Source organism: Histoplasma capsulatum, genomic scaffold, assembly GCF_000149585.1.
Source record: "Histoplasma capsulatum NAm1 scaffold_5 genomic scaffold, whole genome shotgun sequence".
Lineage (NCBI taxonomy): Eukaryota > Fungi > Ascomycota > Eurotiomycetes > Onygenales > Ajellomycetaceae > Histoplasma > Histoplasma mississippiense.
In genome coordinates, this window is record NW_001813978.1 from 1373136 (window position 1) to 1398916 (window position 25781).

A 25781-nucleotide genomic window follows, 5' to 3' on the forward strand; every position below is an offset into this window, starting at 1 on the left:
TAGTTTACTAGATCCCATGGTGTGATAGTTGCGTTTTATTACTGTATCATTTGCGGGGAATTTAAGCCCCTTGGAAAGTACTAGCCAGATACCGTCCGTCCGCAATTAGAAAGGGAATGAATAGACGGATAAATGGGAGCAATTAAAACACCGCAGCGCAGTGTATTCGATCTCTAAATTCTAACGACTCCTTTTTTTTTTTTTTTTTTTTTTTTTTTTTTTTTTTTTGCCTGCAAATCGTTATGATGTATGTTAACTGTTTAGTTTAATTCATTAAGACACACTTCTTATGATCATCGATTAAGCTAATATAACAATGGAAGCTGGGTAACTGTAGCTGGCCAAAGGAAAGGTGGCAGACAGAAGAATTGAAAGAAGGGGGGGGGAGGAGTGTGTGTGGTGAAATCATGTCATAAATTTCTAGAAATGGGGCAGCCGAAAACAGGACAGAAACGCATGGTATGTACCCCATAATCCTTTAGTATAAATCAACAGAACGGTATACTTCCGTATTTCAACGCTTCGACTTCCTCTGCCCGATTCCACTTAATCGTCCTAAATTTCCCAACGCCGATCTCGACTTAGGCGTCTTTTGTCCTGATACAGGGGAACCTTCATTCACCGCAAACCCTGTTCGTGTTGCATGCCCGCTTCCAAGTCCACTTCCAGTCCCTGCTCCGATGCCTATGCGATGGGAATCTCCAGTCCCTTTCTCTTTATTTCCATTTTGATCAGCCGCAGTTGCTACCGCGACGGCGGCTGCAATTGATGAATGGGGCATACCATTTGCATCTGGGTCGATTTGTCGTGACGCTGATCGCCCGGATCGTCTGGACTTCTCCTGCACACGTTTGAATTTCTCGAGCAAATCACCCCACCGGATATCTTCGCGCGACTTTAGTCTCCCTCCTGGCCTTTCGTAGGATGAAGCAATGCTTGGAGTATTTGAAGTGATGCTAGACAATATGAAAATGGACGTGAGTACCAAAACTGGATGGAACGGGGTGGGATAGTACGGATCCTACTATAGACATACCCTCGAGCAGCTGGTTGTAGTAAGCCAATGTTGCTCACGCTGTTAAGACGGTTCTTGAGTGCAGCAAATGCAGAGCTTTGGGGAAGTAGCATAAGAACGCCATAAAGACATTTGTATAAATAAGGATACTTCTCTGGTTCTAAAAGCTGGAGACGGAGATCTACAGAAAACAAATCAGTTAGACTGTGGACTTCTTCATGAATGAACTTATACTGAAGTACTAACAGGTGAAAACGGGAGATTCAAGTAATTGAACAAGTTTGTCGATTTGGATCAGCATATTGACGGTCATCTCCAACTCCGCGCTACGTGAAGCTGATCAGCTTCCATGACAATAGTATATGGGCTAGGTGAGACTTACAAGATTTGCAAAAGATTATACGCCTGTTCGTACGCTTGAGCGAGCAAACATAGGGAGAAGGTAGCAACGGCATTGTGACACCATGATCTAAATAATGCCACAAAGAACATTTGACCATCCTAAGAACACGTTAACGAAAAACATGGAAATCCCTTGGGAAACATTACATGCCCTGGATTCAGGGTTCCTTAATCTCTTCCTCATATCAGCCAGTTCTGGAGCGGTAATAAGATTGTTGTTAAGATTCTGAACCATGATGCTAGCAAATTCAATGTCCTATACACAAGCAGTTAGTTCATATTCACTAGAGCCTAAAATTTAAGTTTGATGATATAACCTACTTCTTCCTTTTCAAGACAATCTGCCAGCGTCCGGTAGATACGTTCTGGGCTTAGGTTAACGCAAAGTTGTCTGATGATAAGGTTGCCGCGGATTTCAAGAAGCTTTCGATCGGTAGAAAACAGTTGAAGCAGATTCACCATGAATGAAGTGAAATAGCCATCATCAGTATTTTTTGAAATTTGAGAGAGTAGTTGCAGATCTCGCGTAACAACGGCTTCCGAAGGGTCAGATAACGTCTTTAACAAAGCTGGAAACGTCCCGTCGTGGAAGGCCAGAATCTTCCGAGGCGCTTTTCTGTGAAGCATAATTAGCCAAGCTAAAGAAGCAACCCTCGTTTCCTCGTTTTCATTGAGGAACTGGAGGGTTAAGGCGTTAACCGCAGCCGCATAATCTAGATCAGGTGAAGGTATCGGTGTTGCATCTGAGCTGCTTCGTGAGGTTAAATCAGTCGTTGATGCAGGACGAGATGGGCTTAGTTTTTTGGCATTGACTTCGTTAGGCGCAGATAAGTCGGACTGGATACCTGTAGGAGTTGATGATCTTCGATCATCTGTTTCCTTAACCGGCCCGGTAGGTACCCTTGACAGTTGAGCTGGCCGGGGATCATCAAGAGCAATATCATCGGTGAGGGAAACAATGTACTGCATGAGTGACGTATTGACCCGATTCGCAGCCTCACGAACCTGGTTCGAACCGCTCGAAAGGGCAGGTAATACTTGCGAAAGTAGGCGAGGAACAAACTGAAGGATGTCTTCTGGGCTTATTTCAAAAAAACTATCAATCCATCGGAGGGCCGTCAGCTGGATTTCTTCCTCTGTAATCTTATTAGCAAATACTAGGCAAAACGAATATCTCACATCAGATTAAAGGGAATCCTACCAAACGCAGTGTCCACAAAGCCAAGTAGAATTTCCAAGATTTTGGGATGATCTACATGGACATCTTGTCCGGGAACATAATCCCCATATACATGAACATCTCCGTCATTGGCAGGGCCAGAATCAGAATCCGCAATAGCATTGTCGCTAATATCTTTGACATCGCTTGAGCCGGAGCAAACACTCATACTATCGCTAGTAGCAGACGGCTTGGGATCCCCGCTTTCCGGATCACGGCGGGCGTATGCGATCCCTTTTTTTATCCGAGCAATCTTCTTGATCTCACTAAGGAATGTCTCCAGAGCACCCTGGGTTATTGTATGAACATCTCTATTGGGGTCGCTAAGGAACCTGAACAACCCTTCCAGGAATGCGGGTAAGTAATACACCAGCTCCAAATCGGGTATGGTATCCAATAGACTCAGCCATGAGACTAGGAAGGTACGAGTGAAAGGGTTGATGACATGTATACGTTGTTTGAGGAGGGGAATAAAATTCGCAAGAGAGAATGCTGTTGGCACCTCGGAAACCGCTTCTGATTCATTAACACCATCAACCTCAGAATCACCTTCAACTTTCTTGGGTGCTTGCAAAACGGAAACGTATGAGGCTGCTGATTCAGAAACTATATCCTTCACTAGTCGATCGAGGAGGTCTGCGCCGTTTTTCACTGACAGCTCTGAATCGGAAGCGAGCTAGAAGGCAAGGTGAAAATTAGCATAATACGTTTTTAAACATCAATTCCCCATCTCAAGCTTACTTTGCACAAAGCATCGAAAATATCATTAAAAAACAGTAGCAGTTCCCCCTTAGCCACTTTCGCGATGTTATACATGCTCTCGCAGGCGTAATATCTAACTCGAGCATCCTGGTCTGTGAAGCAAGCGAGGACTGGAGGGACAATCTCGTAGAGGTACGGCGCAACTTCATCCTACATGTATAACATTGAGTTTTCCATGAGAATTTACACATCTCAGCTGGACAGGTATCGGCACAACTCACAGTTCCAAGCGCAATCGAGGCGGCTGCAAGGCCAATCAATCCCCCATTTCTTGTGTGAGGTTGATGGACAGCATATGCATATTCATGACAAAGCTGGTCGACGATGGTTTTTATCTTGGTATGTTCGGCTTTCGCAAGGGCATCGCGGATAATTCTTTCGAGCCTATTATTGCCATAAAAAACCGTGGATTAGCGGTTGCTTTCCACTCAAATGTAGCGATTTAGATTTAACTTGGGTATGGGATTCATTGAGCACTCACTCCAAAGCACCTTGTTTCCGCTTATCGTATAGCTTGTCGCTTAGAAGTCTCTGAACTGACGGGTCCATATCGCTATCACAGTCAGCAAGACAGGTTCAGCGGGAGGAAGCTTTCAGGCTTGGGCGACATTCATGTCGTTCGGTGAGCGCCTAGACAAGGGCCAAGCTAGATATGTGAGTTATAACTGCCGGAATAGGTCAAAGGGCCACCGGCTCCTCTCTTGTCATGATTACAAGATTACCGAATAAACAATGAAACGTTTTCCGGAGAGGAAACAAATTCTGTCCAGATGGTCAAGACGACTGATCTATTTGGTGACGTACACAGTACATACATTCCAGCTCCGACACCAAACCCTAAGCAGTTGGCAGTCTTGGCGCCCGTGGATGCCAATATTAGGCCACTGGGGCGAAAGAGCTCAATCACCGCCAGCGCCATGCTGGTAACAAGGGCACGAATCACCCAATCCAATCCCTCCAACACATTCGATCCGTTCGGAATGTGCTCACATGACCAGTCATTTTATGATGCTGCCAATATCGACGTGGTGTGATTGAATATAATATAATCTAAGGTTGTTGCAGTCTATCATTCGAAATACAAATGTGAGCAATGATGATCTCAAGTTCAAACTCGCTGAAAAAGAAAAATGAGCAAAAAAAAAAAAAAAAAAAAAAAAAAAAACCACCACCACCACCACCTCTATTCAATGACTTATATACTGGAATACTGCTGTCACATCCGGCTCCAATGCTTCTTGTCTCAAGAGCAGGTCCTGGATTTTACCCAAAAGGCCATTCTCCCCGTCATTGACAAAATGATTCCATGAGCTTGTGTCTCCGTACAGCATAGCCGGCGCATTGATGTGCTGCGTGCCGTCAGGCCGGCACCTTTTGCACTTGAAGGTGTCATGAGTGTCGCTGCGGGTCTCCGGCTTGAACTGAAATAGTTCTCGCAGTGAATCCAGACTGAAATGACGTTCGACATCCTCGGCAGAGTCGACGACACATGAAGACAGCGATTGCTTATGTGACTGCCTCTGGAATATCTTCTCCTCTATGGTACCCGTTGCAATGAAGCGGTAGACGAAGCAGTCTTTCTTTTGACCATCACGCCACACTCGAGCGAGGGCTTGCTGGTCTGCTGCTGGGTTCCAGTCCGGATCAAATAAAACTAGGCGATTGGCACCGATTAAGTTGATACCACAGCCGCCTGCTTTACTGCTAAGCAAAAAGACAAACTCTTCCCCGTTAGGATCATTGAATTTGTCCACCAATTTCTGTCGTTTGGTGACATTCATCGTACCATCCAATCGTAAACAACCGTATCGACGAGTTCGGCAAAGCCGTTCAAAAAGATCAAGAGTTTGGGTGTAATTGCTAATCAAAACAATCTTGTCATTGGTGTCCTGTCGAATACGAGCAAGCATGCGATCCAAGACCATCATTTTACCTGAATACTATGATCGCACATCGCGATCCCGCCCCCGAGACTCCAGGGAAACATAATCATCCGGGAGAATCTGCTCGCTCCCAGGAAGATCTGCACCCAGATTGAGCAGGTCTGGATGGTTGCAAAGCTTTTTCAAAATTCCAATCGCTTTCAAGGGCTGGCTTCCCTTACCCCGGAGCAAACTTTTGATATCAGGGCTTTGAATGAAATGATTATACAAATCAGTTTGAAACGGAGCCAACCGACAAAACACCACATGCTCGTATTTCACAGGAAGGTACTTAGAAAGGATATCGTTGGTTCGGCGAATAATGAACTTGTTGACAACGTTCAAAAGTTCGGTTACACACTCGTCACCCCTCTTCCTGTCCTCATCCGAGCCATCAGCGTCTCGACCACGGAGGATTGGCATCTCGTATTTTTTATGAAATTCGTTCCGAGTCCCTAGAATGTTCGGATTGGCGAAATTCAATAGCGAGAAATATTCGGATAAGTCATTCTGGATTGGAGTTCCAGAAAGGATGACTCGACGGTCGACGTTTAAACTATTCAATGCGGTAAAGGTTTGACTGTCTCCGTTTTTAAGTCGGTGGCCTTCATCGCATAGAAGTAAACCGATCGGCGTGTCCTTAAGTTCATCGACATAAAGCCTCAACGTTTCATATGACACGATCAGAACCGGCCTGACAATGGACCGCCCTGAAGATACTGCCCATTGCCGGAGTTGAGATGTGAGCTCCACTTTGGAAGCTTTGCCGTCAACAACAAAGGGCGTTACTGCGCCCTCACCCAACCATTTGACTACAAAAGCCATCAGCATTCGAAACCTTGTTTGCAGAATCTATCTCAATATACCAAATTCGTTTGCCCAGTTCTTTACCAGAGTCGACGGACAAGCAATTATGCACTTCTGGATAGTTGTTTTGCCCGCCTCTGGAGACTGTTTAAGCAGCGTCCAGAGCAGAGTAATACATTGGAGCTGAAAGTAAAGGTATTTAGCACCATGCGACCAGCGGCTAAATTCATTTGACCCTACCGTTTTGCCCAAACCCATCTCATCTGCCATAATGCAACCATTGGCCTTGGGATCGATCATACCGGTCGTGCAACGATATAGAAACTAAAATTACCAGATATCAGCGTAAAGTCTTAATCAACGTGAGCCAAGAACTCTTGACCACCATACCTTCACTCCTTCCACTTGATGGGGACGCAACACCTTGGCGAGTTTCGGATCTATAACCACCGGAACTTTCGGACGACCGTCAACCTTTTTCTTAATTCCAAGAATATCTGCCAAACTCTTATGCACAAGCGGTGCATCCAACTTAGGGGGGTCATTTTTCTCCTTTTCCTCTCCTTTCCCATTCCCATCATTGGCATCATTAGGATTTACTGGCTTATCATCAATCGTGGGGTCATAAAGGACAATCGCAAAATCTCCGCTCGGATCATGTAGTGGTTTGACGACAAATGTAGTGCCACTCCGCATCCCAAGGATGGGAGCCGGTCGATTTGGATTATAAGCGCCAGAATTTTTGTTGATTAGAGGGACGGAAAATCGCTGCTTGAAAACCTGCTCTTTATCCCTTACTTTGAATGCAGGGAACCTATTTGCATCGCGATTTGCGAGGGCAAGCCGATCTTCGTTGGTCCATGGCTTCTCCCCATCCTCTATGTTGCCATCTGCTCCGGCATAGTTAACTTTCCGTCTTTTTCTAGCGGGTTTATCGGACGCCCGCGTATGTAGCGCTGATCCAGGACATTTGAACGGTTTGCTGAGCCCGTCAATTGATGGTTTTGGTGCAACGGCTCCCGGAGTCTTGGGACGGGGACGATGCCTGGAGAGATATTAGCTGGCAGGCCATTTTAAACATTCAGCTAGGCGGGAAGATACATTAGACTAAATCGCTTCTACGTTGAAGTGAATAAGGTAGAAAGACGTTGTCGACGAAGAATCTCTGAGCCAAAAACGAATCCTCAACAGTCCGCCGAACGGTCTCAATCGAACGCGTCAAGGTGTGATTCAACGCGTTAGCTTGCCAAGCTTCCGTCACCAAATGACCGCGGGATCACATGATGTTTGCAACCCCACCATCCATCCTTTGCTTCTTGTCTCAGCTGCTCGATAAGAGTATCATGGAAGCAGCTATCTCGAGGGTCTCGAGGTTCACGGCTCTAATCCCATGTCCAATGACTTCTGGGCTGGCTACCTCAGCGGAGCCATTGGCATTGTAATCGGAAATCCCCTAGACCTATTGAAAACCCGTCTTCAGGCGGGGCAAGCGGCCACCAGATCATTGCGATCTTCCCAGGGGTTCAGGAGTCATTTTGACACTGTGGGGTCTCTTGTTCGAGGTCAGTTATGTTATATCATGGGGTCGTGTTATCGCAATTGATTGAAAAGTTAACGAGAAGGATATGGGTCAGGCTAACCTCAATTGCTATTGGACAGGCGCAACAGCACCGATAGTTGGATATGGCGCCCTCAATGCGATTCTATTCGTTGCCTATAACCGGACCTTGACGGGTATAGCCTCGAAACCCATACCTGACACGACTAACCCTGTAGGCGTCCCGCTATATCAGATATGGGTTGCAGGTGCTGTTGGTGGGCTTGCCAGCTGGGTCATATCATCGCCAACTGAGTTGGTAAAGTGCCGAGCGCAGCTTGCTACTCACCAATCAATATCCTCATGGACGGTGACGAAAGATATTTGGAAAAGTCGGGGGTTTAGAGGACTATACTATGGAGGGGGAGTTACGAGTATCCGAGATTCGGTGGGATATGGGTTCTAGTACGAACATTAATAATTTGGCTACCCTATTTTGCCTCTTCTCACTCCTTTCATTTCTGCCCCTGTATATACACACTCGGTGTCTAACGCTGTGTATTCCGTTCAAAAATAACAGTTTCTGGTCTTACGAACTATGCAAGCGTCTCATGACAACTGCCGACGAAAGTTCTGAACAAGCGGCCGCCAAAATCCTTATATGCGGTGGAATCGCTGGCATTGTCACCTGGGTTTCTATTTTCCCGCTAGATGCTATCAAAACACGGCTGCAGGTGCAGGGCTCGCCAGGCTCTCTTGCTTCCGGCTCTTTGGCCGAGAGGCAAACGCTTCTTCGACCTTCCGGGATCGATGGACGTACACTAGGTACTCTGGCAGTCGTGAAGGAGGCATATCGGACCGAGGGTTTCCAGGTATTCTACCGTGGCTTAGGCGTGTGTAGCTTGAGAGCATTTATTGTAAATGCTGTGCAGGTATGTAACTTGGTAAGTTCGCATGGACATATGATATGATGGGCTGACAATTTCTCAAAGTGGGCGACGTACGAAGGGATGATGAAATTCCTCAAGTAAACTGGCAATGCAGCGTTGATGGAATAAATTAGGAAAAATGGAGCTTTCCATAAGGAATTGATGCCATGTATATATATATATATATATATATGTACATATATATAAAAGTTGCATATGTGTCTATACGTTTGATGAATTGCATTCTTCATAGGCCTGTAGAAAGGAGAATTTATTCGAGATAAGAAAGCGCTATTCACACAGTTTGTTGCTCCGCAAAAAAGAACAACAACCCAGATATTTTGCGCTTAACCTATAGCTTGTATTATTAGACCATCTGTTCAAGAGGGGGTATTTTTGATAAGTCTGTGGCTCCAAGAAACACCATCTTCACCGTCTTTGCCGCCGTGTATAACCTCCTCGTCACAGCCCATCATATCAAAGCAGCCGGTTAATTACGCCCCTCCGCCATGGCCAAAGCAAGAGAAGATACGAACTCTTCCTCCAGGCCCACGCCAATAGGAAGCTGGCTATGGCGTTCGAGAGGTGAATTCGCCAGTAAAAAAAAATCTCACGTGTTCAAGCTCATCATCGCATCATCAATCATCATAATAGAAAATATATAATTTCACTCAATCATCTCCGATTCCACAATGTCCATCGCCTGCACAGCTCGAGTTCCGTTATCCGTGCCCAATCCAATAGCAGCTTCCGCCATCTTTTGCGAATGTGGTTCTTCCTTTAGGATGCGGAGCCTGTTTTATATTCATTGCTTCAGTCAGCGATGTTTTGGCTGACTCGAAAGAGAAAAAGAGAGGAAAGAATAGGGAGGGAAAATATTGAAAAGGCGCGCACCTCCGCTTATGATTCTTCCCTCGCCGGTGAGCCACAAGATTATAGTCACTCTCGAACCATTTCGCACACTCGACACAATAATGTCTGCCTAGGCCAGGTAGGTCCTCCGAAGCCTTGGTCTTTTGGTACTGGGAAAGATGTTTGGAGGAGTTTATGTCCGCGCGAACTTGGTCATAGTCTCTGTGCAAAAAGCGTGAGATGAATTTTTGTTTCTTTTGATATATTTATTTTTGATTCATTTATTATCTTTTTCCCCATGGCGGGGATAACAAGAACTTACCTCGTCCGTCGTTTTGTTTTTATTCTTTTGGTGGCACCCATTGTCGTGAGGGTCGAGTTTTATTTTTTGGAGTTTGATGTGAAATATACGCTGTTAAACTTGCTCTCCATCTTCTACCATGATCAGAAATATTTCCAATTTTGGATCGGAACGCTAAAATATTATTCCAGAATCCAAAATAAAATCACGTGATACACGAGGCTCTTGAATGGTAACCAGTTGATTCGAGTTGATTCGAGTTGATTCAATCCGTTCGATGCTAACTGCAAAGAATAAACTTGGCTGCTGTCTATATGAATCAAGGAAATATTATAAATATGCATTTTCAGCTGTTCTTGATGGTTGCAGAGCGAACGAAATCCAGCTACCAGCACTGTGGAAGCCTGCTGTCATTTCATGCGGAATGTGACGATCAATGACGTTTTGGCTGGCCTCGGCACTGCCATCCCCCTCCAACCCAAAATTACCGACCAGGACGCTTCCCTGTCATTTAGGTAAATTATTAGTCAGTAGTAGAGCTGCTAGGTAACTGCTCTCCCTTTGCTCAAGGTTACGGTGACACTGTTTCCGCCATTCTCGTCTTATTATAAGGGGTAATTAGTCCTGTTCAGTGAAGAAATAAAAAGCCCGATCACAGAGAGGTGGGACACGGCAAAACAACGGTTGGTATTGGAGGTTGTCGGACGGGAGGAACTGGGCAACCAGCCACTCACAGAGCTGGGATTTGCATTGCTGGTCTGCAGGCCAACAAAATTTTTCGCTTGCTGGCGGCTCCACAAATCAGCAATTCCAAGGTTGCTGCCGCGAACAACCACATGTGGGCGGCGGCCGTGGTTGCTGTATTGCTGTGTTTTAATTTCAGCCAGACAGCGGCGGGACACACCCGAGCTTGCCGAGGATTCTGTGTTGACTGGGCATATTTTGGTTAGCTGTAGGTAATAATACAGGGTCGCTGTAATTGTAAAACAACGTAATCTTTTCGGACCTTATAATGAAACTAGTTCTATTTTGGCACCGAACAACACCTTTGGGGTTCCTTCATCTTGCTTCTGATTCCTGTTTGTCTCATCTTTCTCCGTCTTCCTCCTCCTCCCCTCGTAATTCCATTTTCTTTCTCAACCCTCAATTTCCTCTCCTCTCTTCTCTCACGGCCGCTGTCGAGCTATCTGCTTTGCCTCGACATTGGATGAGCCTCGACGTTTAGCTCCATAGCTCAGTGTGCTTACACAGCAAGCTGCCACCATGATCTCAACCCGGATTGGCCGCCTGGGTGCGCTGGTAAGTTGTCCACACTCTCTGTCTTTATTCTATCAGTAGATCTTGAAGAGCTTCTTGAAAGCGATTCATCTACATTATCTCGATGTCCATTGAGCACAGTCGTGTTTAACTAACTTGTCCTGTCCATAGGCATCCAAATCCCGCACCGTAAGTAGCCCTTGGGAAAGAAAAACTTATAGCGTACCCCACGGTCTAGAATCTATACACGATGTCCAATTACTGACTAGATTATTGGAACAGCTTTTGGGTGTGCGGAGTCTGGCGACTGTCAGCGATTCTCCTCTTGACAAAAGGGTCGAGATGTGCAATCATGAGAAGGTGAGATTTTTCCCTGAGGATTTCGCCTCGGGTAGGCTCCGGATAGCGGGAGCTGGTCTCTCAGACCATGGACAAAGAACGAATACAATTGCTAACAATACCTCTTCAGGGTAACTACATAAACTACAAGTATGGAACTTCTTCAGTCCATGTTTCAGGGAGCTCCTGCTGTCCTGTTGGGACAATTCGCGAAATCCAATTCTCTTCCGGCCTCATTGGCCGAAGTAACTTTATGGATTTTCCCGCTCAGCTCCTGTGGAACCAAACGGTTTACTGACAAAGCTTTCTGCTCCCTACAGAAAAATGGCAGAGAACCTCGACATTGTTCGAAGCCGCTTGAACCGCCCTTTAACATATGCTGAAAAGATTATGTACTCCCACCTTGACGATCCTCATGGACAAGACATTCAGCGGGGAAAATCTTACCTCAAGCTGCGGCCGGACCGTGTGGCCTGTCAAGATGCAACTGCGCAGATGGCCATCTTGCAGTTCATGTCCGCTGGCATGCCTTCTGTTGCTACTCCAACCACCGTTCACTGCGACCACTTAATTGAAGCTCAACTTGGAGGAGAGAAAGATCTTGCTAGAGCTAACGAGATCAACAAGGAGGTCTACGATTTCCTTGCTTCATCCTGCGCGAAGTACAACATTGGATTCTGGAAACCGGGATCCGGCATTATCCATCAAATCCTCCTGGAAAACTATGCTTTCCCTGGAGGCCTGATGATCGGAACCGACTCGCATACTCCCAACGGTGGTGGTCTTGGTATGGCTGCCATCGGTGTTGGGGGTGCTGACGCTGTCGATGTGATGGCTGGTCTTCCCTGGGAACTGAAGGCTCCCAATGTCATCGGTGTGAAACTAACCGGTCAATTGTCCGGCTGGACGGCACCAAAAGGTAGCATATCTCGACTTCTACACCAACTCTTGCGGAGTATGCAGCTAACGAATGTAAATAGATATCATCTTGAAAGTTGCTGGTATTCTCACTGTCAAAGGCGGTACTGGGGCTATTATCGAGTACCACGGACCAGGTGTTGAGTCCCTGTCTTGCACGGGTATGGGCACCATCTGTAACATGGGTGCTGAAATTGGTGCTACTACTTCTGTGTTCCCCTTCAACGACCGTATGTACGACTATCTAAAGGCCACCAGACGTCAACATATTGGTGACTTCGCGAGATCCTATGCCCACGGGCTCCGTGAAGATGAAGGCGCTGAGTACGACCAACTAATTGAGATCAACTTGTCTGAACTCGAGCCTCACATTAACGGTCCTTTCACTCCTGACTTGGCAACCCCCATTTCCAAATTTAAGGATGCTGTCAAGGAGCACGGCTGGCCCGAAGAGCTCAAAGTCGGTCTGATCGGTTCCTGCACTAACTCCTCTTATGAGGATATGTCTCGTGCTGCTTCCATCGCTCAGGATGCCTTGGACCATGGTGTCAAGGCCAAATCTCTTTTCACCGTCACTCCCGGCTCGGAACAGATCCGTGCAACCATCGAACGTGATGGGCAGTTGCAGACCCTCGAAGAATTCGGCGGTGTTATCCTTGCCAACGCCTGCGGCCCTTGCATTGGGCAGTGGGACCGTAGGGATGTCAAGAAGGGCGAGGCCAACTCTATTATCTCGTCCTACAATCGCAACTTCACTGGCCGCAACGATGCCAACCCTGCCACTCATGCTTTCGTCACATCTCCCGACCTCGTTGTGGCCATGACTATTGCCGGAACTCTTAACTTCAACCCCTTGACCGATACTCTCAAGGGTAAAGACGGGAAGGAGTTCAAGCTTAAGGCACCAACTGGTGTCGGCCTCCCGTCCCGCGGATATGATCCCGGTCGCGACACATACCAGGCGCCACCAAAGGAGCGATCTTCCATTTCCGTCGCTGTTTCACCAACAAGTGATCGTCTCCAGATCCTGGAAGCATTCAAACCATGGGATGGAAAGGACGCGCTTGGAGTTCCTATTCTGATCAAAGCGCAAGGCAAAACCACCACTGACCACATCTCCAGTAAGATATTCCAGGCTTTTCCTTGCCGCTCTGCTTCTCGCCGTTTTCCAAATTCCACAAAACTAACTGATTCTACCATTAGTGGCCGGCCCCTGGTTGAAATATCGTGGCCATCTTGACAATATCTCCAACAACATGTTGATTGGCGCCATTAACGCTGAGAACGGAGAAGCCAACAAGGTCAAGAACTTCAAGACCGGTGAATATGGCCCTGTCCCCGCCACTGCCCGTGACTACAAAGCTAGAGGAATCCCATGGGTTGTCATCGGTGACTGGAACTACGGCGAGGGAAGCTCCCGAGAACACGCTGCCCTAGAGCCCAGACACCTTGGAGGTCTCGCTATCATCACTCGAAGCTTCGCCCGTATTGTAAGTTCAAAAACTTAAAACCCTAATGATGGACTGAAGTGCCATGTACTAGCTGTGATAACTAACACAATATCCAGCACGAAACCAATTTAAAGAAACAGGGTATGCTTCCTCTCACCTTCACCGACCCAGCCGACTATGACAAGATCCAGCCCAATGACATCGTCGACCTGATGTGCACCGAGCTTGCTGTTGGAAAACCCATGACTCTTCGTGTCCATCCCAAGGATGGCAAGTCGTTCGACATCTCTCTCTCCCACACCTTCAACGAGTCTCAGATCCAATGGTTCAAGGACGGAAGCGCCCTGAACACCATGGCCAAGCAGCGTGCTTAGAAACTATTTTGGTTTCGTTTCCGACTATTCATGAAAGAAAAACTCTTAAGGCCTGTGAAGAAAAGTTGGTAGCGTTGGTATTTGCAGTGTCGTCATCCCTTGTTTATGTATGAATATGTCACCATATTTTGCTTTTCTCTCTATATAAGGCATGAAGAGAACGGATAAAATCTTGGACAGGGAAAGGTTTGGGTGGGAGGCATTGTCGGGTGTTGGACAACGAAATGTTACGAGCCTAGAGGAGAAAAGCAGGGAACCTAGGCCAAAATGCTAGTGCATTGCGGTGAAGAGCGCAGTAGGGTCATTACCCGTCCTCGTCGCCGCAAACAGAAGCACCCTAGGTACGATTTAGCGGGTTTGCTCTTTGATGATCTTCTCTCCTGTAATCTGCATTGGCAAATATGAAGCGAGAACCTTTCTCGAAGAGGAAACGCCCGTCCGTCCTGCTTGAATCGATCAGACACGAGCGGCAATGCCAAGAGGGTGGATATTAACACATCGCATCGACTGGGAGTTGAAACGGTTTAGTTCGCAGTTGGATATCCAAAATAGGGACCTGTTACAACTATGTCACATTCTTTACTTTTTCCTCTCCCATCACCCCCTCCCTCCCTCCCCACCCCAAGTTTTTTCTATCCATTCCCTTCACTTCGCCAAAACTCCATCCTATACTCTACCAACCCAACTTTTCCCGAACCTTCGCGCCTTCGATTAAGTTTTATGTTTGCCCAGTCGGTCCAGTTCCTTTTTACGTGCTATTCCTCTACCTGTTTCGTATTATTTTCATACCGTCTCAGGAAATATAATGAAATTAACACAAATTTTTTGATATAGCTTTCTTTCCTTTTTCCTTTTGTCTTGGTCTACCACTTTGCTTATAATTTCTTCACATATATATACAACAGTACATATGTTAACTGTACATAAATATTATCCGTTATTTTAACATAATATTCTATCACATTCGATTTCTACGCGTCCTTTTATATATCGATTCGCTCCGTTTTTTTCTTTTTTTTTTTTTTTTTTATTTTTTTTTTTTTTGCATTCTGTAGATATCTAACTCAGACAGACCTTCCTCAGAACTTTAAACAAGAAAGGCGATGATTCAAAAGGAAAGTGGACAGACAAATGGCTCGCAAATATATATGTATACATAGGTGGCTCCTTGTATATGGATTTCTAGAGCAAAAATGCCGAGGTTCAGACAAGAATGCTACCGGCGCCGGGGGGCGCCGTGTTTGTTTTTCACTTTGATACTTAAACGGATCATGATGGATAAAATGGCTGATAATAAAAAGTAATTCAAAGGGATACATACTAGTATTATTTAAAAATGCGATTGGAATTTACTATTTGCTCTCGGATGAGAATGGGAAAGTACTTTGAAATCCGGTAATCATTAGATATATCATATATACTCCTTTGTTACCCGGCTATGAGTTTGACTCTCGTTTTCTCCCATTTCCCCCTCTTCTGCGTCTTCTCTCTGAACCATTCAGTTACTGACTTATATTGCTGTGCTTTCCCGCGATATTTCTGCAATACTTTTCCTCTTTTTCTTTCTTTGTTTTTCTTTTTCGATCTCTCTTAGCAAATGGAGCCGTCAGACTGAGAAGACAATAACGGAGCTTCATTCATATAAATCTCTCGTCAAAGCCTTTACATTTATCAAGGGGTTGATATTTCGATTTTTTGTTTAACTTTGGCTCCTTTTACGTAGACTTCTGCATACAATACAGAAAAACAAACGCTGTCAATATCCCCCTTGTCCGGAGCCTGCCTATATTCAGGAATTTTCCCTTGTGGATTGTTAGCTGGTGCTTCTCAAGAAAAGTTCCAAGGGAACATATAAATACAAACCATCTCCCAATATTGTTTAGAGACCGGGGTGAAAAATACATTTATTACTTCCCACATATGCTTTATTCTCAACAATTAAATCAAAATAACGATTGGAAAAAAAAAAAAAAAAAAAAAAAAAAAAAAAAAAAAAAATGGCGGCGCAGCAATTTCCGCTGCCGGAGGTGCAAAGGTTGAGCGGATCGGTTATTAGGTTGCTTGCAGGAAATCCCGGGAAAGTGAGTTAACTAACTATTCACTGTGCCTATCTAATCTACATCTCACCCCATTGAGCGAGTACGGGCGCAATGCAACAATGGCTCAGAAACCACGATATGGCACTGTATAATTAGCGATTGCGATTTTGCTAACCAAGTCTCATTGTTCCTGCTCCAGTACACATTGCAAGGTGAGAACGGACCTCAATACCCCCGAATTCTACTCCGTAGAACCCACGCAGAGCCGGAAAACTCGCTGTCTTCGGCTACTGAAACGCTGACAAATGCCATATCGTCGAACTATGCGAAAAATGAATAAAAATATCAGGCACAAACACTTACCTCGTTGGTCGGGGAGCCCAACGTCTTCTGATAGACACAGGCGAAGGCCGACCCAGCTGGTCCGCTGTCCTCAGAGAGCTCCTAGCTGCCGAGAAGGCTACGGTCAAGCATGCGCTTTTGACACACTGGCATCGCGACCATGTCGGCGGCGTCGCGGATTTATTGAAGATGTGCCCGGAGGCGCAAGTGTATAAGCATGATGGCCAAGAGGATCAGTTGACTATTGAAGATGGACAGATTTTCCAGGTGCAAGGCGCCACGCTGAGAGCTATACATACGCCTGGCCATACGGCTGACCATGTTTCCTTTTTGTTGGAGGATGAGAATGCGTTGTTTACGGGTGATAGTAAGTGTAGCTCTGTTTTCTCCTTCTTTCTGGAAATTGTGAAACCTCCCCCCCCCCCCCCCCCCGGTTTTTTCTCTTCTTCGTTTTTGTGGCATGTCTGATATTTCTCTGCTCTAGACGTGCTTGGCCATGGAACGGCATTTTTCGAAGACCTTGTCCTGTACCTGTCCACACTGGAAAAGATGCGTAACCTTGGTGCTGGCAGAGGATATCCGGGGCATGGCGCCGTGATCGAAGACTGTGAAGCCAAGATTACGGAATACATTGACCATCGCCGCCAGAGGGAGGAAGAAGTATTTCGAGTGTTGAAGTTTGGAGGTTTGGATAATGGCAAGGTCAGGGCCGCGACAGCAGCGCAAGGTAAACCTCGGCCGTTATCACCTGCCGACTTGGTAGCGGTTATATATCCTGATCTCGCGGAGGAACTACGCTTGTCAGCTTCGCGTGGGGTACTCCAGATGTTGCTAAAGCTAGAGGGGGAAGGCAAGGTAATCCGCGATGGGGAGTCGGAGAAATGGATGGTTAAGGGCGGGAAGGCGGCATTATGATTTATTCCTCATTGTAATGAATTTAAATCCGTTTGCCATTATGTGCAGCACATGCAGATATCAGATTGTATGCGCTTTTCGGCTTTGAAATTGCGTCATTATGTTTCGACCAGCGAAGTAGATACTTTCACCACAACTCAGTCGACCAATATAGGAGTATGTCACAACCAGCTTCCGTCGGAAGCGATATGAGAAGTTTCGTGCAGTATGTACATACATACAGTTGGATATAGTTTAGCTACGAGGGTACCGCTATTATTAAGCTTCGGAGTAATGAGTTAGGGCTGGCCGCGGATGTCTGAACTCGGAAACGACGTCAGGACCGCGTCGGATGCTGGCCAGTTTCCCTGCAGTGGAGCGCCAACACAACATCCAACATTCCGTCGATAGAACCCGTCTCCCTGCCATGTCCCCGGATCCCGCTGTCTTGTCCTCGCGCCCGCTTCCTTCGCCTACTTCGCCTGGCTCCGTGACGTGTGGTCCTGCCCGCCTGTGAACTTCTTGCGTCGTTCCTTGTTCTTGCGATGCTTCATTGTTGAGCTCCAACCCAATAACTACGTATTATCTCTCTTGTCCTGGGTCGCTTCTGCTGCCAAGTAAGTGGTGCTAGAGCAGCGCGTCGTACCTTGGTCGATAATTCCTGTATAAACCGTTTTCGCTCCATGGCAAATTGGTACGTAAACGTGGGGACCCTTTTTTTTATTATTATTATTGCTGGATGTTGTGCCATAGCAAAAACTATTCCCCGCGTCCCCCCTCCACTTTATCACTTATCGTCTTGTAGCTTCAAAACGAATGCAGATTCTTTCTGCGATTTGCATTGTATTGTCTTTATATATACTAATTCGTTGAAAAAAAAAAAAATAATAATAATCAATAGCCAACCGGCTGTGTTGATTCCAATATTTATATGTCCTGGCGCAGCCGTCCCACCTCCCCAAACCAAACCAAAGCGCAGGCGTTCATGAACTGATATTATTCTTATCTTAATTTCGGAATTTTACACCATGCCATCTCTGGAGAGCCCCCTCAAGGAGGGTGCAAGGCTGCTCCTGGTCTCCAATCGCTTACCCATCACAATCAAACGATCCGACGATGGCAAGTATGAGTTTTCGATGTCGTCGGGCGGTCTTGTCAGTGGGCTGAGTGGGTTATCGAAATCAACGACGTTCCAATGGTACGGATGGCCTGGTTTAGAAGTGCCGGAGGATGAAATCCATTTGGTGAAAAAAAGATTGTCCGATGAGTACGATGCAGTTCCTGTGCTTATCGATGATGAATTGGCGGATAGACATTATAACGGATTTTCAAGTAAGGGATTATTCCCCGAGTTTCGCTAAGTTCAATGCTGTTCTGATCTTGCATGATTTCATCACTGATTTCACTCCTACGACCTGCGCCCCCAGATTCTATACTCTGGCCACTTTTCCACTACCATCCGGGGGAAATAACTTTTGACGAGTCCGCGTGGTACGCGTATCGAGATGCAAACCGTCTTTTCGCTAAGGCTATCGCGAATGATGTGAAGGATGGCGACCTTGTATGGGTCCACGACTACCATTTAATGCTGCTGCCGGCAATGCTACGCGAAGAAATCGGAACGTCAAAAAAGAATGTGAAGATCGGATTTTTCCTGCACACACCATTCCCCAGCAGTGAGATATATCGAATCTTGCCCGTCCGGAACGAACTGCTACTAGGAGTATTGCTCTGTGATTTGATTGGATTCCATACTTATGACTATGCACGACACTTCTTAAGTAGTTGTTCGAGAATACTGTAGGGGACTCCCCAACGACCCCAGTGCATATCCATCCTTTTTCGCTAATACCAGTGAACAGTGGCTTATCGACCACTCCAAACGGTGTAGAATTTCAAGGCAAAATCATCTCAGTGGGCGCGTTCCCTATCGGTATTGATCCGGAGAAATTTACAGAAGGTCTTAAAAAGGAGAAGGTGCAGAAACGGATAACTGCTCTCGAGCAAAAATTCCAAGGGGTCAAGTTGATGGTCGGGGTGGATAGGCTAGACTACATAAAGGGTGTTCCGCAAAAATTACATGCGCTTGAAGTCTTCCTAACAGATCACCCCGAGTGGATTGGCAAAGTGGTGCTGGTACAGGTTGCTGTTCCCAGCAGACAAGACGTGGAGGAATACCAGAACTTGAGAGCTGTTGTTAATGAGCTTGTTGGGAGAATCAATGGTAAATTTGGTATGTTCATCCCACCAACCTAGAGTGAACTTAATCCAGTAGACATAAATTCTAACGATTTGGCCAAGGCACCGTGGAATTCATGCCAATACATTTCCTGCACAAATCAGTTAACTTCGACGAACTAATTGCACTCTACGCCGTTTCGGACGTCTGTGTGGTCTCCTCAACCAGGGATGGTATGAATCTTGTTTCTTACGAATACATAGCAACCCAGAAGAAACGCCACGGATGCCTAGTTTTATCAGAATTTGCCGGCGCGGCGCAGAGTCTCAATGGCAGCATCATTGTCAACCCATGGAATACGGAGGAGCTCGCCAACGCTTTCCAGGAGGCCGTAACGATGAGTGATGAACAGAGGACCTTAAATTTTTCCAAACTTGATAAATATGTTTCGAAATACACAAGGTTCGTCCTCCTATTGCCACTAACTACTTGGCCACGACAAGGAATGTGCTTCATGGATTGACTACCGTGGCTAACTTGTACTTTTAACCATTATTAGTGCTTTCTGGGGCCAATCTTTCGTCTCTGAGCTTACGAGAATTTCAGAACACGGAGAGAAAAAGCTCCGGCTAAGGAGATCTTCAAAGGTGCCCGAGGAGATGGCTAAAGACGCGGTTGTGCCTTCCATTCCCGTGGATGATACTACAAAAAATGAAAATAAAAAATGAAGATCTGTTAGGAGGCTGAAAAGACAAAGTTACGTTCAATTGAGAACGGAATATGAATAGTTACGAGTTTAAAATACCTTTACCGAAACGGCATTACCCGGAGCGCAATCTGTATTTCGAAGTGGAAAGGGAACAAGGGCTTTGACGAGTTTATATATAGCAATTAATCGCAGCCTATTTGTTTCTCTTCCCTTTTTGTTTCTGCTCAGCTGGTGGGTTTATTTGTTGGGGTTGAGGCCTGTTTGTTTCTCTCTCTCTTTCGTTGTCTTTGCTTTCTTTTGCTTCTATTAAAACGCTATTCCTCTGTTCCCAATCTATCTTTATCTTGAAAACTTAACCTCCCTGAGCTATGAAGCAGTGTTTTGCCATTCAGGCGTACTTTCTTTCTTGTACTGTACATATATCCAGCACATCCTTATGCCAGTATATAAACGTTCAATGCAAACAGAACAAATAGTTACACGTGATCTTGAACTTATCCCAAATTTCTCCCAAAAGTCCGAGAGCGACAGCGACAGCGACAACCGGAAAACTTATTGGGGTGGAAACATGAAGAGCATATTCTCAAATTAAATCCCCATTTTCAGATTGTCCACAATCTTGAGTGATTTCCGCGCAAGGGATAATCCGCCCAATTGGACTCCGCAGGACCAACCCAAAGCCATATTCATACCGTGGTGTCCTTTTAGTGAACAAACCCATATCATAAACCTCAATTACGACCAGAAAGGACAGAGACTCTGAGAATCCGACTAATATGCCCCTTACATCCTCTGACTGAGAGTGTGTCGCCATAAGAGGGAAATATTGTGGCCCTCCAAGGCCCAAACAACGCAACTATGACTCCAAACACCGTCCTCTTCCGCGCCTCCACGTACTCATCTCATTTTATCCCGAGCAATCGCGCAACACTCCATCCCTTCACCTCGCTTTCCTCTATAATACCAACCGTGCAATTGAGGCCCGGCAACCGCCAAATAACCCTCCGAACCTTCACCACCTCCAAGCAATCCTGGGAACAGGCAGTCCAATCCTCATCGCCCGTGTCACCACCACCACCACTGGCATCTACACCACCAGCCAACACAGCCACGACCACAACGACCACAACCCCACCCCGCTACTCCCTAAAATTCGGCACTGTCCTCACCGCCGGCCGGATGGATAAAACCGTCCGCGTCCTGCACAAGCACACAACCTTCCACAAGAAACTCCACAAATCCTACCCGGCCAGCACGGTCTATCTAGTCAGCGATCCTTGCAATTCGCTGCGACAGGGCGACGTGATTGAGTTTTCGAGCGGGTGGCGGACGAGCAAGAATGTGCGCCACGTCGTGGAGAGGATTGTGGCGCCGTTCGGCGTGCCGGTGGATCAGAGACCCCGGGTCCTTAGCCGGCATGAGCGGGAGGCGTTGAAGGCGGAAAGAGACGAGAAGGCGGAGAAGATTATTGGGATTGGTAGGATTAAGAGGTTGGTTCGGAAGAGATTGGAGATCGAGAAGGAGAGGCGTGGGACTTAAAAAAAAAAAAAAAAAAAATGGGGGCTGGTGTAGGCCGGGGTTGGGTTGTGGGAGTTCTGGAGAGTTATTTTTGTTTGGGCTGGGAGATTGAATGAACGGATGTATGGATGCTGTTGGGAAAGAGGCACGGTTGGTGAGGATCAAGTAAGCATTCTTATAAAAATTGTACAAGACGGTTTTCGTTTTTCTCTTGCTATCTCTCCATTTTATTTTGCAACTATGTACAGTATAATACATCCGGTTATATAGTGTTTGGACGACACCACTTCTTCCCCCTTTTCAAGAATTCATACACTTCGTTCCTTTGTTACTCTGTATATACATCTTGGCGATTTTGCCTCCTTTTCTTCACTATATACGTATTTTGTCCACTTATTTAGGGTCCGGAAGTGGATAAAAAGACCACTCGGAACTTTCCCCAGAAAAGCCAATGCCGATATTAGAACGATAAACCTTTTCTCTAAGCCCAGGAAGACATACCACAACTTTAAAATCATGCAAAACAAAAACTGTGTGTCACCCATCTTTCCCGTACATGTAACATCAAGGCACATCGATCACTACTCAGATGTAGAAAGGTTGTACAGACAACGGGCAGGAAAGGGTGGTAATACAGAAATGAAGAAAACGAGGACATCTCAACGCCAAAGGGCGCATCCATATATACAGACATCTGATCGGATGACGGAGCTGCCAGAATAAAATATAACAAATAAATGGTAAACGAACACCCACAATGCGGGAATACATAAAGAGAGAAGGAAAACCAAAGCTAAGCCAGTGCAGTCTCCGGCCATAATGAGATTATGATACAAACCAGGCAAAAGCAAGGCCCTACCTGGGCCCCTAACCACCTCTCTCACCAAACTCCTTTGCCCAGTCCTCATGCTCCTTGAGGCCCTCGCGGCTAACGCTGGGTCGTATAGAACATAGCGACGCCTCAAAGTCTGCGAGGTGGATGGGCCGGATCTGGTCCATGGGAGTATATAGGAGGGCTTCACCTAGGTTGCGCAACGGGCCCATGGCAGCATCTTTGGCCAAGGCGGTGATATCGGAGCCGGAGAAGCCTATTGTTTTGTCACTTAGGTTAGGCAAAGATGATTGTTTTAAAAATGGGTTGGGTTATATATAGATGGGAGGAAACATGATAGATGTGTCAGGCAAAAGACTCACCATCAGTAGCCTGAACAAGAGTCTCGATATCCTCATTCGATAGATCATGTTTCTGATGGCTCAACAAGCGTTCAATTTGCATCTTCCGCACCCCTGGTTCTGGTAACGGGATATACTGTCTCCTCACAAACCGCCTCCTAGCAGCCTCATCAATATCCCACGGCATATTCGTCGCAGCAAGAACTAACACCCGACTCGGATCGCCATCCTTCTTCTCCTTCTCCGTTTGCTCCCGCCCAGCCGCTGCTCGTTGCAAGTCCGACCACTGTATGAGGAACTCCGTCTTGGTTCGTCGGGATACTTCTGCTTCGCCAGACGCGGACCTCGCGGAAAGCAACGAGTCGATCTCGTCAACGAAGATGATAGATGGAGCCATGTGTTTTGCCAGTCCGAAAAGAGCACGCACAAGTTTCTCGCTCTCACCATGCCATTTTGATGTTAAGCTTGATGCGGACACGGAGAAAAAGGTGGAGTGGGATTCCGTAGCCACGGATCGGGCGAGCATCGTTTTCCCCGTTCCCGGAGGCCCAAAGAGGAGCATTCCTCGAGCAGGTTCACGGAGCCCACTAAATAGATCCGGACGTAGGAAAGGGTATACGACGGCTTCTTTGAGTGCGTTCTTAGCAACTTCCAACCCAGCAACATCGTCCCAGTGGACTTCGTCTCCTCTAACCACTATATCATTTAGGATTTGCCGTGCTGCGTTCTCATCAATGCCCTTGGGGAGGTTCTTCATGACATTTTCAATGCTTCTACTGCATTCTGCTGTATCTGATAAAACGTGTTGCTTCGGTAACAAGGGGTTGTTTGGTTGAGTATGGAATTCTGCCCCCGACACCTCGGGCTTGGTCCCCCGCGCTATTAATGATGTACGGACAGCGTTGGTGGGCATACTACTAAGCGTGCTGCACAAGGCATCGTCATTACCTACCGGTGATTGGGAATTCGAATAGCTCGAACCGCGACCCTTATTTTGAGGAACAGGTGTCGTCGTGCTTGTCGCAGGTCTCATCGGAGTCATGTATCCCTCACCAGTATTATTTCCAAGTAACTGGGGCGGCAAAGTGGAGATGGGATTATTTCCTTGAGCGAACGTGGCGCCGCATCCTGAAGGTGGCCCTTCCTCCGGATGCCCACCTAGATTTAAATAATCGGATTGAAATTTAGGTTTTGGGGGTGGGAACGGTGTTGGGGTGCTAGGTGATATGCCTTTTGTATTCGAAGTTGTACGGCTTATGGGAGGCAGGGGTTCGGACAGGTCAATCAAAAGGTCGGAATTGGATGTGTGGAGGGCCGTAGCAGCAGCATCAGCGGCAAGAGTGCTTGATGAGCCAGGCTGTTGAGTTCGGGACTGCTGTGGCGATCCCGTTGGACTAGACGACCGGAGGTAGTCTGAGAGATAGGATGTTTTGGTTTGTCGAGACATGTCGCTACTGGAAAAAAGACCCTTCCGCGAGCTGGGATCGACGGCTGGACTCTTCTTAGGTGTAGCTGTTGCAGCACCGGACCTGGACAAGCGGGAAATAGAACTCCATGCTAAACCCGCAGCCCTAGATGCCGATAGCGCAGGCCGGGACTCAGCTCGTTCGGTTCGCTCACCGGTATCTTTATCCCTCGAACTGGAGCTCATCTTAGGGTCCTTGGTCCGTAAGGTCGTTAACATGGTTCTCTTTTCCGGGCTTGAGATTCTCGACAGTGTATTCACCGATGGTGAAGATGGTTGAGGAGACGACGGAGATAGGGAAGTCGAGTTGCATCCATGAGCGGGCTTCTCACTTGATCGTCGTCTGAGCAGCAAATCTCCGCTCGGTCTCTGTGGCAATGACGCTCTCCTATAGGACACAGGAGCAGAGGCTCGTGAAGGTGGCCGTGAGAGTTGCGCATAAGTAAATGACGGTACTGTGCCATCTGCAAGCCAGCCGGGTGTCGTGGGCGAGCTAGACACCGCACCGGTTTCGTTCAGCTGTACCTTCCCAATTTCCTGTTCCCCAAGGGCTGCGCTCGGCGCCACCTGCAGGAAGCCGGCTTCCTTACGGCTTTCACTCAGTGCATTTAGCAAATCTATGCGCTCCTTGCATTGCAGCTCCAAGTCGCGCAGCGAATCGTGGAGGGCCTTCTCGGTTTCAGTCTTGGGGATATAATGTTTGGACATTCTATAGGCGTTGTGGTGCTCTAGCGTTTGGAGGGCGGAGCGCCATGATCTAAGAGCTTCCGCCTCATTATTCTAGATAGTACAGGAGACCGGAAAAGTCAGCTTGAAGCAATTTGCAGGAGAGGAGAGGGAGGTATATTATAAACCACAGGTTAAGGGTGGGGCTTCTGGGAAAACCATTGTGACAAGAGGCCGCCAATGTCACCAAGCCAGACTCAACACGCACCTGGCCTTCAAAAAACACCGCCGTTGAGCACATCAGGTAGCATTCATCGTAAGTTTTCTGCATCGCAGACGAGGGTTTGGAACGCATCATTTAGCCCGACAGAGGGGGTAGGGCCAATCTCGCCATGTGAAGCTTAACAGCCTGAGGCTATTGCAATATGCGAAAAATTTGCCTCTATTGCCCTTCGGGATGTAAAGAAAGTAAGAAACTGATTTGTTCCGGGTGATCTTCCACAACTGGCTGTCCTTGCAGCTTCGCTTTGATTTCTTTTGGTATTTGGCGATCACGGCGGGGGATCCTGGTTGTTGTTCAATGGAGGAGGGGAGATTCAACTTTGGTGGTTCTAGACCCGTGACCTGTTCCGCCGTGGGCGTTGGAGCTTCCTCCGCCTGTAGCGGGGAGACTAGTAACCAATGATTCGGGTGAGGTTGGTGAGATGCCCT

General features: G+C 46.9%; 10 protein-coding genes across 10 annotated transcripts; 5 read left to right on the forward strand and 5 right to left on the reverse strand.

Moving 5' to 3' along the window:
- Nucleotides 1-618: 618 nt before the first annotated feature.
- On the reverse strand, nucleotides 619-4317 carry HCAG_05261 (conserved hypothetical protein; the record flags this gene model as incomplete). Its single annotated transcript, XM_001539744.1, has 11 exons — nucleotides 619-684; nucleotides 784-841; nucleotides 1037-1196; nucleotides 1262-1341; nucleotides 1513-1673; nucleotides 1739-2553; nucleotides 2619-3312; nucleotides 3378-3548; nucleotides 3620-3782; nucleotides 3880-3951; nucleotides 4214-4317. The coding sequence occupies 11 exons, from the start codon at nucleotides 4315-4317 to the stop codon at nucleotides 619-621; spliced, it is 2544 nt and encodes an 847-aa protein (XP_001539794.1).
- Nucleotides 4318-4585: 268 nt separating this feature from the next.
- On the reverse strand, nucleotides 4586-6823 carry HCAG_05262 (DNA repair and recombination protein RAD54; the record flags this gene model as incomplete). Its single annotated transcript, XM_001539745.1, has 4 exons — nucleotides 4586-5287; nucleotides 5351-6132; nucleotides 6187-6451; nucleotides 6518-6823. 4 exons carry the CDS (start codon nucleotides 6821-6823, stop codon nucleotides 4586-4588), a joined length of 2055 nt encoding a protein of 684 aa, XP_001539795.1.
- A 694-nt stretch (nucleotides 6824-7517) lies between these two features.
- On the forward strand, nucleotides 7518-8695 carry HCAG_05263 (predicted protein; the record flags this gene model as incomplete). The annotated part of the gene is made up of 5 exons (XM_001539746.1): nucleotides 7518-7689; nucleotides 7787-7861; nucleotides 7934-8129; nucleotides 8245-8596; nucleotides 8657-8695. The coding sequence occupies 5 exons, from the start codon at nucleotides 7518-7520 to the stop codon at nucleotides 8693-8695; spliced, it is 834 nt and encodes a 277-aa protein (XP_001539796.1).
- Nucleotides 8696-9260: 565 nt separating this feature from the next.
- HCAG_05264 (conserved hypothetical protein) lies at nucleotides 9261-9808 on the reverse strand (the record flags this gene model as incomplete). The annotated part of the gene is made up of 3 exons (XM_001539747.1): nucleotides 9261-9387; nucleotides 9488-9667; nucleotides 9768-9808. 3 exons carry the CDS (start codon nucleotides 9806-9808, stop codon nucleotides 9261-9263), a joined length of 348 nt encoding a protein of 115 aa, XP_001539797.1.
- A 268-nt stretch (nucleotides 9809-10076) lies between these two features.
- HCAG_05265 (predicted protein) lies at nucleotides 10077-10685 on the reverse strand (the record flags this gene model as incomplete). Its single annotated transcript, XM_001539748.1, has 3 exons — nucleotides 10077-10250; nucleotides 10481-10604; nucleotides 10651-10685. 3 exons carry the CDS (start codon nucleotides 10683-10685, stop codon nucleotides 10077-10079), a joined length of 333 nt encoding a protein of 110 aa, XP_001539798.1.
- A 324-nt stretch (nucleotides 10686-11009) lies between these two features.
- Nucleotides 11010-14085, forward strand: HCAG_05266 (aconitate hydratase, mitochondrial precursor; the record flags this gene model as incomplete). Its single annotated transcript, XM_001539749.1, has 7 exons — nucleotides 11010-11045; nucleotides 11286-11363; nucleotides 11473-11492; nucleotides 11663-12216; nucleotides 12323-13381; nucleotides 13464-13750; nucleotides 13828-14085. 7 exons carry the CDS (start codon nucleotides 11010-11012, stop codon nucleotides 14083-14085), a joined length of 2292 nt encoding a protein of 763 aa, XP_001539799.1.
- Nucleotides 14086-16082: 1997 nt separating this feature from the next.
- Nucleotides 16083-17381, forward strand: HCAG_05267 (conserved hypothetical protein; the record flags this gene model as incomplete). The annotated part of the gene is made up of 4 exons (XM_001539750.1): nucleotides 16083-16166; nucleotides 16222-16336; nucleotides 16474-16833; nucleotides 16951-17381. 4 exons carry the CDS (start codon nucleotides 16083-16085, stop codon nucleotides 17379-17381), a joined length of 990 nt encoding a protein of 329 aa, XP_001539800.1.
- Nucleotides 17382-18388: 1007 nt separating this feature from the next.
- HCAG_05268 (alpha,alpha-trehalose-phosphate synthase 1) lies at nucleotides 18389-20267 on the forward strand (the record flags this gene model as incomplete). Its single annotated transcript, XM_001539751.1, has 5 exons — nucleotides 18389-18692; nucleotides 18788-19160; nucleotides 19223-19593; nucleotides 19662-20001; nucleotides 20099-20267. The coding sequence occupies 5 exons, from the start codon at nucleotides 18389-18391 to the stop codon at nucleotides 20265-20267; spliced, it is 1557 nt and encodes a 518-aa protein (XP_001539801.1).
- An 839-nt stretch (nucleotides 20268-21106) lies between these two features.
- On the forward strand, nucleotides 21107-21787 carry HCAG_05269 (predicted protein; the record flags this gene model as incomplete). The annotated part of the gene is made up of 1 exon (XM_001539752.1): nucleotides 21107-21787. The coding sequence occupies one exon, from the start codon at nucleotides 21107-21109 to the stop codon at nucleotides 21785-21787; it is 681 nt and encodes a 226-aa protein (XP_001539802.1).
- Nucleotides 21788-22633: 846 nt separating this feature from the next.
- Nucleotides 22634-25425, reverse strand: HCAG_05270 (hypothetical protein; the record flags this gene model as incomplete). Its single annotated transcript, XM_001539753.1, has 3 exons — nucleotides 22634-22854; nucleotides 22961-25184; nucleotides 25339-25425. 3 exons carry the CDS (start codon nucleotides 25423-25425, stop codon nucleotides 22634-22636), a joined length of 2532 nt encoding a protein of 843 aa, XP_001539803.1.
- Nucleotides 25426-25781: the final 356 nt, after the last annotated feature.